This window comes from Oncorhynchus clarkii, chromosome 1 (assembly GCF_045791955.1).
Source record: "Oncorhynchus clarkii lewisi isolate Uvic-CL-2024 chromosome 1, UVic_Ocla_1.0, whole genome shotgun sequence".
NCBI classification, from domain to species: Eukaryota; Metazoa; Chordata; class Actinopteri; order Salmoniformes; family Salmonidae; genus Oncorhynchus; species Oncorhynchus clarkii.
Window position 1 is genome coordinate 44,296,746 of NC_092147.1, and position 15,879 is coordinate 44,312,624.

Genomic DNA, 15,879 nt, shown 5'->3' on the forward strand with positions numbered 1-15,879 from the left:
CATCAGCAGTTTTCATCTTGTTATATGTCACTCATTGACAATCACTCAATTAACCCAAGTCAGTAAAAATGTTTTTATTGGTACTGCTTAGTGTACTTAGACTAGCCAATTACTGACCGGGCACACAGAGCAGGGGGCCCCCATTTATTTAATTTGTTTCTCTCAATCAGATATCCTATTAACATGGCATAAGACATGGGGAAATGCGTAGAATTTCAGGGAATTGGCTGTAAAATTGCAACAACAAAAATAACAGTTCTGTAAAGCCAACCGATTTGTTTACCTTTTGCGAATAAAATATTATTTTCTGCTAACAGATCCCTCTGTACGTATTCAATTATAGTTTTAAATCCCAGTGCTGAGGTAATGTGCGTAAATGTGTAGCGGCTAACTGTATAACTACTGTAATAGGCTGTGTGTTTGTAGATCGACTGAGGTGATGTGCGTAAATGTGTAGCGGCTAACTGTATAACTACTGTAATAGGCTGTGTGTTTGTAGATCGACTGAGGTGATTGAAGTTACATCAACCGATGTGATAATCACTGGGGTAATTGTCGCTGGTTTTTGCTGGCTACGGCCCTGCATATGCAAGTGAACAGGAAGAGAAGCGCTCCAATTATCACCTCTGAAAATAGCATGTCTGTGAGAGAGTGATGTGTTCGTTAGACACAAGCAGCTCTCACAAGGTTAGTTACCGGCATGGACTATGAAGGCCACGAGTCTCACCTCCAGTTGAGGCATGCACCTCAAGTTGTAATGTAACCCTGACAAACCTGTTACCACTGTAAGTTTCTATCAGCTTGAGGTAGGAGCAGGAAACACCCAACATAGTTAAGATGCAGACTACCGGACCATACACTTGGTCAGAGCCCCTGAGTTTTAGAAGCAGGGAGCCTACTGTAAATAAGCAGCATCTCCAGGATTGGCTGACACTAGCCTGACATCTGAATTAGTCTTTGTGTGCGCGTGCATGTGCATGCGCGTGTGTGCTCCTCAGCCCTGAGCTGTATGGGCCTGTTATAACAGATCATTCTCCCTGTGTGTAAGTCCCCATTGGCAGGCCCCTGGGCTCAGTGGGAAGCCCCAGTATTCTGCATCAGCAGGAAAGGTCAGTGCAGCTCTCCACAGAGAACCGCTCATTATCAGGTCTGGCTTGGTCACCAGCCTGGTCAGTGGTCAGTCCCAGTCTCACACAGACACAGCCTCCCCGAGAAGCTATCTAGCTCACACCCTGCTGGAGCTCGTTTGCCAGGGCTATCAGGCCTTTCTGCCTAGCTGCCATGGCTTTGACAAGCCCATTGTCAATAGTGGCAACAGGTTTTAGTTCTCCAAATAGCAGAGGTTTACCAGAGTTGTCCCCCCCTAGCTTATGACATGTTCATATCATGTGTTGGGGGCCCCACAGTTACTGTGCTCTCTGTGGGTTGGGTTTTACTAGGTGGATATGTTCAATGATGAAGTTATTAATGAAGTTTGAATACAGTGCCTTCGAAAAGTAATCAGATCCCTTGACTTTATTCACATTTTGCTACCTTACAGCCTTATTCTAACTTGATTAAATAAATCAAAAAATCCTCACCAATCTACACACAATACCCCATAATGACAAAGCGAAAACAGGTTTTGAGGAATATTTGCAAATGTATAAAATGGGTGCTCAGGTGCATCCTTTTTCCATTGACCATCCTTGAGATGTTTCTACAACGTGATTAGAGTCCACCTGCGGTAAATTCAATTGATTGGACATGATTTGGAAAAGCACATGCCTGTTTATATAAGGTCCCACAGTTGACAGTACATGTCAGAGCAAAACCAAGCCATGAGGTTGAAGGAATGTTCCGTAGAGCTCCGAAACAGGATTGTGTCGAGGCTCAGATCTCGGGAAGGGTACCAACAAATTGCTGCAGCATTGAAGGTCCACAAGAACACAGTGGCCTCCATCATTCTTAAATGGAAGAAGTTTGGAAGCACTAAGACTCTTCCTAGAGCTGGCCGCGTGGCTAAACTGAGCAATCAGGGGAGAAGGACCTTGGTCAGGGAGGTGACCAAGAACCCGATGGTCACACTGACAGAGCTCTAGAGTTTTTCTGTGGAAATGGGAGAACCTTCCAGAAGGAAAACAAACTTGGCAGCACTCCACCAATCAGGCCTTTATGGTATAGTGGCCAGACAGAATCCACTCCTCAGACAGAATCCACGCCTCACTCCTTTTGGAGTTTGCCAAAAGGCACCTAAAGACTCACAGACCGTGAGAAACAAGACTCTCTGGTCTGGTAAAACCAAGATTCAACTCTTTGACCTGAATGCCAAGCGTCACATCTGGAGGAAACCTGTCACCATCCATTCAGTTAAGTATGGTGGTGGCAGCATCATCCTGTGGGGGTGTTTTTCAGTGGCAGGGACTGGGAGACTTATCAGGATCGAGGCAATGATGAACGGAGCAAAGTACAGAGAGATCCTTGATGAAAACCTACTCCAGAGCGCTCAGGACCTCAGACTGTGGCAAACATTTTCCTTCCAACAGGACAACGACCCTAAGCACACAGCCACGACAACGCAGGAGTTGCTTCGGGACAATTCTCTGAATGTCTTTAAGTGGCCGAGCCAGAACCCAGACTTGGACCCGATCGAACATCTCTGGAGAGACCTGAAAATAGCTGTGCAGCATCGGTCCCCATCCAAATGACAGAGCTTGAGAGGATCTGCAGAGAAGAATGGGAGAAACTCCCCAAATAAAGATCTTGCCTAGCTTGTAGCATCATACCCAAAACGACTCGTGGCTGTAATTGCTGACAAAGGTACTTCGCCAAAGTACTTAAAAAAGGGTCTGAATGCTTATGTAAATGTGATATTACTGGGGGGGTTTCTTCAGATATTTGCAAATATTTTTGAACCTGTTTTCGCTTTGAAATGATGGTGTATCGTGTATAGATTGATGAGATTATTTCAAAAAAATCTATTTTAGAATAAGGCTATAACCTAACAAAATGTGGATAAAGTCAAGGGGTCTGAATACTTTCCGAAGGCACTGTATGTTGAAATGCAATCACAGCTACATTTGTGCTCACTGCTAACTCACAACTACCATGAACCTCAATTGGAAAATGTTTTTCTGTATTAATAGAGCCCAAATAGACTCCAAAGTTAATACTAACGTTTAAGAATAACAACACATGCTGTCTGATATGCTGCATTGTTCTAATGTTCTGTACATGAAAATTTTGTGTTACTATAAATGGCTCAATTCACACAGTTAGCTACTTACTTTGATGTTCCATTTAAAAGCGTCTGTGTAAAACACCTCACATCATATCCAACAGAGATCAGTGGACATGGTTGCTAATGACTTGAACTAATAATGGGTGCGACTTGTTCTGCTATTCTTTGTGCATTATAAATCATGTCATGTCCTGCAAGGAATGACTTTGGTGGTTGTTGTTGGATATTTGTTTTTTAGACAACGTCATTGATAGGGACATTGAGTGTAATAGTGTAATAGTGTAATAGTGGAAAATGTAGAATTGGCACATCCATTCAAGCATCAATAAGTCCTCTATGTGGATGATTGAAATTACAGATCTAAAGCGATCTATCACTGCTCTCTGGCCTGTGTCCAAAATCACTGTAAATGTAATCAAACAAAGGAGTTGATTTATCAAGGCTGTCAACATAGGGCAAGACACCACAGTGACCTCTAACCTACAGTACATCATCATCGGTCCACACTTTGCTACACTGACCTGGTCACTCAGGAGGTCTCCATCGTAAAGTGGTACATATCACACACACACACACACACACACACACACACACACACACACACACACACACACACACACACACACACACACACACACACACACACACACACACACACACACACACACACACACACACACACACACACACACGAGCACGTGCGTACACACACACGCAACCTCCCCACACATACTCACAAAGAGATTAGGGGTGGACCATGTAGCCCATCCCTCTCAGGCTAAATAATCCAATTACCCACTTCCATTTGCAGACTATAGGATAACAGTCTCCTCCATCCATTGAAGTACTTAAATCAAGTCAGTGGTGGAATTATCGTCACTTGTGCTCTTTCAATGAAATTAAACTGGAGCTCTAAAGGCCCCCAATATGGCTGGAGAGAGAAGGCTGACAGTCTATCTTGTGTAATTATACATATTTCACCTTCCCCCCTAGGATCTCTCTCTTTTAAGGGCCTCTTAACATACAGGGTTTGTTACTACCATGTTTGTAGAGAGAAAAAGAGGGAGACAAAGAGGGAGGGAGATAGAGAGGGAGATGAAAATGTCTTTTAGAGAGGGAGATGAAAATGGCTTTGCAATAGCCAGCACGTGTAAGACCATGTCTTGGCATGTCATCCTATTACGTCAGCAGACAGTAAGTCAGCAGCTGTGGAACGACATGATTCAGCACTTTAGATGTGTTTCACTGGGCTTCTAAATGAACAGAGACACAATCAGGGTAAACAAACACATTTCATTCACTCATAAATGTAGTACTCATGTAATAATAACGGACTTTGGAATGATTCTGTTGTCATCTTGAAAAAGTAGTTTGTTATTGTTGTAAACCCATTCTATCTTTCCTCCCTTCTTCATCAGTCATTCCTCAAGCTTTATAGTCAGCCCATGTCTGTTTCCACAATGCAGATCAATAAGACATAACGTAAGGAGATGTGATGTGCTCATCACTTAGACCACTGTACCATTGGAGACTCCCGAGTGGTGCAGTGGTCTAAGGCACTGCATCGCAGTGCTAGAGGCATCACCACAGACCCTGGTTCGATCCCGGGCTGTATCACAACCGGGAATCCCATAGGGTGGTGCATAATTGGCCCAGTGTCGTCTGGGTTAGGGGAGGGTTTGTAAATAACAATTTGTTCTTAACTTACTCGCCTAGTTAAATAAAGATAATATTATGCTGCAGGGATGGTTATTGTGGAGCTAGGTAGTAAACCTGCTGCATTGGATCAAGCCACACACATGTATTTAAAAAAAAAACATTTAGCAGAAGCTTTTATCCAGAGCTACTTACATGAGCAATTGTGGTTAAGTGCCTTGCTCAAGGGCACATCAACAGATTCTTCACCTAGTCAGCTCAGGGATTCGAACCAGCAACTTTTCAGTTACTGGCCCAATGTTCTTTACCGCTAGGCTACCTGTCGCCCAAGTTGGCTCACATTAATACTATCGACTGCCATTGCAGGGACACAGATTACTGTGCTCTTGAAATCTTAGTTATAACAGAGACCAACCAGGGCCAACCCAATGGCGAGCCAGCAGTGGGATGCAGGGTGGTATGCCGCTGGCCTAAACCACCAGTGATTCTGTTCTGTTGTCTAACAGTTTAATTCAACCCTCATAAAGGTGGATTTGAGACCTGCTTGTAGAAGCTTACATAGATCATGTAAATTATTTAGATCTGGTCACTTGTATGGGTATTTGTATAGCTCTCTGTCCCTGGAAGGTGTCCTGTATTTTAGAGGTATGTTAAAAACATGTAATAAACACGCTACATGACTTGTAATTGATGTTATCTAAGAAGTAGATGTTGGGTTATTCTTGACCCCGTTCATATGGTCCTACAGTTCAGTTATGGAGATGTTAGCACTTCAATGTCAGACTTGATGCCGGTTTACACTTTGTATGTTACATATGGGATGTTTGAAACCCAACTTAGCACTGAGGTATGATTTATGCATAGACTAGTGGTTGGACTTGTGATGTCACATGCTCTGTGTCCCAGAAGGGCTGGCCCAGTTCTGGGATGGAGAGTGGCTGTGTGTGTGTGTGGCTGCGTGTGAGTGTGTGCGTGTGCGTGTGATGCTTGTGTTTCCTAGATGCTCTGGGTTGCATCCCCAGATACTTTGAAGCTCCCCAGTTAGCTCACCCATGTCACACAGGTAAATCTAGGACTCTGTCCAAGCACCCCCCTTTGGGCGCAAGTTTTTGCCCTAACACTACACCGCTGATTCAAACGACCAACTCATCATCGAGCTTTGATTATTTGTTTCAGCCGTGTAGTGCTTGGGCAAAAACTAAAACTAGTACCCGGGTGGGCCCCAGGACCGAGTTTGGAAACCCTGACCTATGAAGTCGCCAAGTTTGACAGCCTTGATACAAAATACTAGCTTCAGACCTATTCATTGTCTGAGCCTAATCTGTAACGCCCAACACAGGAGATGAGAAGCAGGTACAGGGAGTGAACCATGTATTATAGACGGACATGTAACGGAACAAGAACAGCGTCTGGACATAAACACGACAAACAATGCTACTACAGGGAACAACACAGAGGAGCAGACATATATGCAGGGGCAATCAACAAAGTGAGGGAGTCCAGGTGAGTCCAATGAGCGCAGCTGCGCATAATGATGGTAACAGGTGTGTATGATGACAGGAGCCTGGCGCCCTCAGGGGGGAGCAGGCATGACATAATCAGGGAAAGGGGGGGGATAGCTAGTCAGTTGTACAACTGAATACATTCAACTGAACTGTGTATTCCACATTTAAGCCAACCCCTCTGAATCAGAGAGGTGCGGGGGCTGCCTTTAAAAACATCCATGTCTTCGGCACCTGGGGAACAGTGGGTTAACTGCCTTGCTGAGGGGCAGAACAACCTATTTTTACCTTGTCATCTCGGGGATTCAATCCAGCAACCTTTGAGTTACTGGCCCAGCGCTCTAAACACTAGGCTAATCACACATGTTTGATGAACTCAAACCCTACATGTTGACGAGAAGTAAAAATGAACCCATCTAAAAAAAAAGGAAGTGGCCCTCAAGAGAGACAGTGTAGAGATATATCACTGAGACATCACTCAGACTACAGTCCTCCCTTGAGACTGCAGACAACCTGCACTCCTTCAATGACACCATAAGTCCTTATTTCCACAGTGAGACTCCAATGAGACTGACGACTATTGAGACCGCACTTTGAACGAATTGAGACTAAAGAGCTTTTCTGACATCAGTGAGAGTCCAGCGAGATTCCATCAGACAGGTGAGACCTTCAGTATGTCACACCTCACAGATACTAATGGGATCCATGTGAATAATGGAGAGAGGAGCTCCAGCTTTGTATCCTCGTGTCAAAGCAGTCACTGCTGCCAACTCAGATGTATGTCTCCACTCCATGTGTTTCCTTGTGTGGTCATGTATTATTCATTCCATCTAAGTATCATTTTATGTTAGTCTTCTTTTTTTTATTAAACCAGGGGGGGGTTCTGTGTTGACAGACATACTTACACTTTGGTATTTTCCTCCCTGCCTTGCTGTTACATGGCCTTTACACATTTTTATATTGTTTGGACAGTTTTTGGTAGCCCTGAGGGGAGGGCAGAGCTGGTTCCGATATGCTTCTAAGGGTTTAACTCTTTCCAGTCCCACTCCTAAACTGACATAGGTGAATGATCAGGGACCAGAACTGAAGTGACTTCCAACTAAACTCTCTCAGATAATGTACCCTTATTCACTACCTCATTTCAAGTCACAGCGTTGCATTTATTGTTGCATGTCCACGTACCCAAGCAGAAATTATGATACTGTACTGAGACTGATATAGAGGTTAGCTCACCGAGGTGACGTACTGGATGTCCCTACAGAGTTTAGTCTCTCTGGGGAAGTCTGCTAGGTCCAGGAAGTTATCCACCTGCACCTGGCCAATGATGTCGTGGCGGGAGAAGCGGTCAAAGTCGTAGACGCTGAAGTGCAGTTTGCGTGTGGGCAGCTCAGTGTAGGCCACAGGGAACAGGAAGACCTCATCGAACACAGGGTTGAGGGTCTTGCGGTGCACCTTGGTCTGGTGCTTGGTCTTACGGTCGGGGAGCAGGTAGATTTTGACGTAAGGGTCAGAGGTTCCTGAGAAATCCTTGGCCGGTAAATCCTGGGCCTTGTGGATCTTGATGATGAGCTGCTCCAGGTCACAGTCGAACTTGAGGATGAAATGTATGCGGCCGCAGCTGTCCGTCTTCCTGCCGTCGTCCGTGTCCACAGAGCGTTGCTTATAGAGCTCGGGTTTGATCCGGCCCAGAGTGGCCAGGGACTCCTGTCTCTGGAACTGGCCAATGTTGAAGTCTGGGTTGGATAGGTTCATTTGGCGGCGGATGGAGTTGTGCCTGCAGAGGGTAGAGAAACCAGTTATCATTAGCTATAGACACAATGCAACATGGTTAGTGGAATTGACTTGTTCATTTTTTTCTGTGCTGCGGGACTGACCGGACAGAGGAGGTGGGCTCAGTGATCTGGCGCTGCACGCGGGTGATGTGGCGGACATGGTTCTCCTTGAGCTTGGACTGGGCCTCCAGGGGGATGTCTGGGGATGTGTGGCTGATCTTCATGATTGCCTCGGGGACTACCAGGCCTGAAGGCTCCTTGACACAGTCTTCACTGTACTCATTCTCCACCCCATCCACCTCCATCATGACTGGCTGCTGGTCCCCCTGGCCATCCTTCAGGCCGCTGGGGAGGCCACGGTCGCGCCATGGCACCCAGCACAGTTTCCACGAGACGAAAAGTGAGACCCCGAAAAGGGCTAGGCCACAGGTTGTCACCACCAGAGACAGCAGGCTCACTGACAAATCTGCAATAGACAGACCCAGGGAGAGAAACACGTTAGCAGGGAACTGTGGGACGATATATTTTGTATTGATAGCAAGATATTATAATATGCTAACAACTTTTCTTTCAATCTCTCCCAATGTGCTGCTCAAATTGATATTGTACAAACGTTAGTATTAGTATGACAGACATGACAATTGTTTCCATTAGCAAAGGAAGAGAAACTCATCAGATTAGGTAGCATTGTTCAGTTCAATCAACATGAACTCATCAGTAAGTGCTCTCATCTCAAATATCCGCTCACATAGTAAAAGGGAAGTGGTTGGTGTCTGGAATAGCCTGGTATATTCCACCGGAATATGTTATGTTTCTCAGAAAGAGCATCTCACTATCTGATGAATGAGCTCACTCTGTCTCCATGTCTCCTCTCCAATACCCAGTCATTACGAATCAGGCCATGCAGACACAGAGAGGGCTTTTAGTCCACAGTGAATAAGCCCTTGTCAGAGTGTCCTGCCACTAGCTTCCCTTCAGATCTACTGTCTACATTGTCTGTACCTGGACCATGTGTCCTCTCGACCGTACTTCCCTGTCATTATCTAGACCAGTGGAGGGAAATGGAGCCTCATGTGATGTTGAGTTATTCCTCCCACCAATCCATCCTGGTTGGGCTTTATCCATGAGAAGATGTGGGATCCAAAGGCTCATTGGGCTGGCCCACATACTGCACTGGAAACCAGCTGGGTCTTTTGCGCTAAGCCACAGAGATAGATGGCATGCCCAGACATTGTGGCACTTAATTTTATTGGTGACACATTTTTTGAGGATTCACTCATCTAGTTATCTGCTATTTTGACAACCTTTGGTACATCTCAATGTGGCTGTTCTAAAAAAGCAAAAATAAATTCAAGATAAAATATCAAAGACGCTATATGAGTTTGGAAGCAGAATATCTCTTGCCCATGTTCATTGAATGCATGGAATGATAGACATTGGGACTATGTGTGTTTTCCCACCAAACTCCCAGGCCTGCTGGGACAACTGCACTTCCTATCCTAATACTGACAAAGTGCCATCAACACAATGAGTTCTAAACACCACTCACTTTAATTGATTCTGCAGCTCAATCAATTACAAACAGGACACATATCTAAAGTTTGAACTCTCTCAAAGCAACACTGTCTGAAAAGTTCAATTAGCATGGGCTAATTGACTTTAATTATCAATGTTGTATTATTCAAATTCCCAGTAACCACCCAACACTGCACTGCCACTCCCACACACATGCACACACACACACACACACACACACACACACACACACACACACACACACACACACACACACACAACCCAAATGTGTAAACATGCTGATTTGTGCGAATTCTTAAATGATCTTTGCATTGTTATTTATAATTGTATATCCAGTATGCATAGGCCTATGCATATTCAATGGGCTGTGTAGGTGATATAATGCAGTGGTTCCCAAATTGTTGGCAGGGGTCCATGTAGGTCGCAAGGATGACATTGGCATCATTTTCAAACTAGCTACACACAGCCTGGTCCAGGCCAATTGATGCAAGCCTCTGAATAAGTAATGAGTGATCCACATTATCGAAGGCTTTAGACAGGTCAATAAAAAGGACCTGCACAGTGTTTCTTCTTATTCAAAAAATTAAGAAGATAATTTGAACCAAAGAAGTAGCAAAGATGGTGCTATGACCTGGTCTGGAACCGGACTGGGGTATAGTTGACAAGGATCTAAGTTAAGCACTGAATCTACCAAGGATTCTAGCATTTTTGCTAGGCAACAGAGTTTGGAAATGTTTTTTTAACCTTTGTGTTGGGTCGCGACTCAAAACGTACCTCAATTGGTAGGTCACAAAAAAAAAGCTGTCCAAGCATGCATGAAAAATGAATTAGTTGTACTGTAGCTGCTAAACTATCTAATTCGTTTTAGACTCTTTATGGAATCACACATGTTCCAATACAATATTTAATGAATTATGTGTGCAGAAAACACAGTCAAATGTAAAGGCGCCAACTGTCTTGGTAAATAACAACAGCATAGCATATATTCTTCTTAACAATGTTTTAATAGATCTCCTAGCAAGAATGTTATGTCACTTTTGAAGGGAACCAAACTGCTCAATTTAATTTGACTGTGCCTAACTCTCTTTTTAATGAATCAATTATACAAAACATGACAAACGAGGGTTGCTGTTGGCCAAAGTTGTCTGATGATCAAGCTAGGGGTGTGAATGTTTAAACGTTTAAATTAAATTGGGATCAAAAATGGTTCTGCTTGTTTTCCCCATACAACAGGTCCTGATCATCATCATCATCATCATCATCATCATCATCATCATCATCATAAAGGGAAAATGTTTTATTTAACCTAACGCAACAATGATGTAACGTAAGTAGGTGGAGATACTGTATGCATCTTTCAAATGATTTGCCACGGATATAAAATGCTCGGCACATCATTGTCGTTAACAGTTGGAAAGATGGCAGAGAGTGAGACAGGGAAACGACAGCAGCGAAGTCTTGTATGGCAATACTTTGAGAAGTTCAATGAGGAGGTAGTGAAATGCAAACTTTGCGAGGTCGAATTGAGCTCAAATGACAGTACGGGTGCAATGCTTAACAATCTGAAAGGGCGGCACCATAAGACCCAAACCGTTGCTGGCAGCAGCACAGGCCCCCAACAACAGATATTAGACTGGCTCTTCAAATCAAATGTATGTGCCACATGCTTCCTAAACAACAGGTGTAGATGAACAGTGAAACTCTTACGGACCCTTCCCAACAATGCAGAGAAAAAAAGATAACACAAGGAATAGATACACAATGAGTAACGATAACTTATACATGGGGTACCAGTACCGAGTCAATGTGCAAGGGTACGAGGTAATTGAGGTAGATACTGTATGTATATATAGGTAGGGGTATAGTGACTAGGCAACCGGATAGATAATAAACAGTAGCAGCCGTGTATGTGATGAGTCAAAAGAGTTAGTGCAAAAAGGGTCAATGCAGATACTGTAGTTCACACGAAAGAAGTGCGACAAGGGAGTGAGAAAATCACAGCACTGATTACAGAAATGATTGTAGTTGATATGCAGCCATTGTCAATGGTAAAGGGTGTTGGCTTCAATGCCTTGATGGCATATCTAGAACCAGACTACAAGATGCCAGGTCTAAAAACTGTGATGGCCGAATGAAAAAAATTGTACAATGATTGCTCTGCAAGTACAAAGCACGAGCTCTCAAACACCCTGTACGTGAGGTTAACAAGAGATTGTTTGACGTCTATGAACACGCTGTCATACATCACTGCAAGGAGCCATCACATTGACCAGAAGCGGGACATGAAGTCCCATGTACTGGCCTCTGAGAACATGGAGGAGAGGCACACAGCAGAGAACCTAAAAATGGCATTAACTACCATCATTGCTGAGTGGGTGGGGGACAGCAGTAAGGTGAGTGCCGTCTGGTAGCCAGGACTGCGGTAGATTGAACTGCATCACCCCCTATAGCAGTCATATGCAGGACCATATGTGCACTGTGAATTTCCATGTCAATTTTATGATTTTCTTCTTATAGTTTAAATGACAGAAAATAGCTGTTTAAATGTTTAGAACATTTTTACATTTGTCACATCCCTAGATCAAACAAATATTTCACAGGAATGATTGGCGTTGATCTTCAAAAAGAGAGCAAAAAGTTGAAGGCTGGATTAAAGATGAAAAGGCACCGTAAAAGCTATGTGCAGTTGCACACGCGATAGAAGAGCACAATAGCTACTGCTGTTTTTTTTACAATGCTGTGCGACGCTCCTCAGATCAGCTCGGCGACAAAAACAATAACAGCGGTGGTGGGGCGGCCAGTACTGCGGATTCCATCTTTAAATCTAAAGATGTGATACACATGATAATCCAGTCACATACAGTACTGACATATCAAACAGGTGTCATCTTCATCCTCTCTTTCATAACGATTTCTCCTGTCAGGCACGAACACAAGCGTGTTCCAAATGCATGCATGATGTATGAGGATTTATTGATGGTGTGTGTGTGTGTCTGTGTGTTGAGTTGGCCTCCTGCTGAACCAAATGGATTACAGACGTGTCTCCGCAGTAGGACACCACTCAGTGTGGGGAATACACATAATTGTGACCTCTAGCATACGTTGATTGCAAAATTATTTGGTCTTCGCCCCTTCACATGCATGCTGAATCAAACCCATTCACCTATTGTATTCAGTGATTACCAAAGGAGCAATCAAGCTGACAAACCTCTGATTTAATCTTGAAATGTTGTTAAGGATATGTTGGATAGACGCAATGGAAATTAAGTAGATTGAGAACCACTAAGCAGGTTCACGTGGGACATACAGTACTAAAGCAGATGAGCTCTTATGTATTTAGTGTACACTGTATTGTGATGTTCTGTTTTGTGGCATAGAAGTGGCATTGCAGTGGACAGCTGCCGTCTTACGGGCCCCTGACCAACTCTGCTATTTTTATATATTTTTTTATTTTACTCTGATCTTAACACCATATTTTCGCCATCATTTCCTATGGCCGAAAACTATTTCTGGACACCAGTTCAGCGATCACCAACCTCGATATGGATGAAGATTTGTAAACTCCCTGGCGAGACTACGTCAGCGACTAAATAAATGGCCCACTTTAGCGCTTTTCCCAGGACAAGGAGAATAAATTGTTGGACAAAAGGATAATATGAACTAAGCTTGTCCAAATGGACAAGCAAAAACAAAATCACCCAAAAATATAACTTCCTAACAATTAATCTGATCCATTGGATCATAGTGTCCTAAGGATGCTTGTTGACACCTCACACCCGGTCATATGTTTTTTATGCAGCAGCGAACTCTCTGTATCAACCAAAGGAATGTCTTAGCCTCCAGAAGACTTTTGCCGCCCAAAGAACCTAACGTCCAAAAAGTGAACACTGGAACAATATTCCTAACATCAGAATGTGAGGAATGGTCAGTGGGGACCTAAAGAATAATCATGTCATATTGTTTTTCATTTTGTGATGTCATTACTAAGGTTATAAAGGGAACACTGTAACTTGAAAAGTATTTACACTACAGGTACAGTGGTTCCTCCTTTTAAAGTTGTGTCATACTGCGCCACACCTTGCGGGCTGCTGCAGCATTCTGTTTGACCACCAGAGGGCATATTTGAGACGCATCTGATAGTCTTCCGTATTGGCATTACCAGATAATTTAAAACCTTTTTTTGTAATAAAATAGTATATGGGATTGATTTTAAGAAATTTGGCTTAATTAACCTCTTGACGCTACCCATCCCTAAGCGGGATAATTGTCATCAGCAACCACTAAATAGCATAGTGCCTCAGTCAAATAATAGTACAAAAAATATTCATATTCATGAAATCACAAGTGCAATATTGCAAAACACAGCTTAGCCTTTTGTTAATCCACCTGTTGTCTCAGATTTTGAAATTATGCTTTACAGCGAAAGCAATCCAAGCGTTTGTGTAAGTTTATCGATGACAAATGACAAAACATTAAGTACATTTAGCATCAGGTAGCTTGGTCACGAAAATCAGAAAAGCAATCAAATTAATAGTTTACCTTTGATGATCTTCGGATGTTTTCACTCATGAGACTCCCAGTTACACAACAAATGTTCCTTTTGTTCCATAAAGATTATTTTTATATCCAAAATACCTCCGTTTGTTTGGCGCATTATGTTCAGAAATCCACAGGAAAGAGCGGTCACGACAACACTGACAAATTCCAAATAATATTCGTAATTTCCACAGAAATATGTCAAAGTTTTTTATAATCAATCCTCAGGTTGTTTTTAAAATATATAATCCATAATATATCAACCGCAAATGTCTTTCACAGTAGGAGAGGGAAAAGCAATACCTATCCAAACTCTGTTGCGCGAGCAAAACTCATGTGACCACTTGACGCGATGTTATCGTTCTGGCTCATTTTTCAAAATAGAAGCCTGAAACTGTGTCTGAAGACTGTTGACACCTTGATGAAGCGATAGGAAAAGGAATCTGGTTGATATCCCTTTAAATGGAGCAATGGAAGGCTATGAAACATGGAGTTTTCAAAATAGAAGCCACTTCCTGGTTTGATTTTTCTCAGGGTTTCGCCTGCAATATCAGTTCTGTTATACTCACAGTGTTTTCTATCCTAATCAGTCAATAATATGCATATTCTAGCATCTGGTCCTGAGAAATAGGCCGTTTACTTTGGGAACGTTATTTTTCCAAACATAAAAATTGTGGCCCCTAGCTTCAAGAGGTTAATTTGATTAATATTATGGTGTTTCTATTACGAGAAAAATGAAGAACAAAACAGAAGGGTTTCTGTTAGGATGGAATGGAAAATATGGCGCTGTACAACGTGATGTAGGCTACAGCATGAGGTTTGGAGGATTCTAAATTGTTTGCCTTCATTAGACAACTTTGTTCCTATATTTCTGTATACCAGTGATATTTATTCCCATAGTAATTCAGTATGGATCCATAACTAAATCAACATCTGCATTTTGAAAGAGTATTTTTATCATTATTTAATTAATGAATGCATAAAGAAGCTGATGAAGAAATACAGTACTGTACAGTATAAGCTTTTACATTTGGATAATAAAGCATTTAAGCATCGAATACATTGCAAGTAGAGGGATTTTCACGACAGTAGCCGGGCTATAAAAAGTATATTGTCCTGCTAATAGGAAACATTTGCATGATGGGCTACACCTGCTGCAGTTGTGAAGACACAGCATCTTGTTTACAGTACATCTTGTTTACATTCTTTATTATAATCACAATGTCACACATTATTTGTATCTACCTTTCCAATTACTTTTAAAGTTTAGGATTTACAAATGTGCGCTTTTCATTATTACTTACATTATTTTAGGTTTAACATGCAGACTTTTTTTCTTTAAATTATTGTTTTATGTAGGATGCTACATATCTGACTAGTTCGCAATTGTAAGTAGGCCTAATAAAAAAAAATCCTGCTTCTATTAGGCTGTTAAGCCTCATAGCCTACCTCAGCCAGTTAAGTTATTTTATATAGGTCTAGGCTCCGAAGAAATAGACTCCAATAAAGACCTCTTGTTGTTTGTGAAGTCAAATTAAAATTAAGATTACTGTTGAAATGAATTGCTTGATTGGTGTAGGTTTTCTCCATCTGTTGGTGTGCAACACTTGCATAACAAGTTTGCTATATTTTCAGCACCAGCCACTGTTAACCTCCT

At 42.6% G+C, this 15,879-nt stretch overlaps 1 protein-coding gene across 1 annotated transcript in view; it reads right to left on the reverse strand.

Moving 5' to 3' along the window:
* The window catches only part of LOC139416316 (synaptotagmin-9-like), a 48,403-nt gene that overhangs the window by 7,980 nt on the left and 24,544 nt on the right, over positions 1–15,879 (reverse strand). Inside the window, exons 2-3 of the mRNA XM_071164819.1 lie at positions 8,253–8,616; positions 7,612–8,152 (exon numbers count right to left, since the gene is read on the reverse strand). Of these exons, the coding sequence (XP_071020920.1) occupies positions 7,612–8,152; positions 8,253–8,616 (905 nt within the window). The remainder of the gene's footprint in view (positions 1–7,611; positions 8,153–8,252; positions 8,617–15,879) is intronic.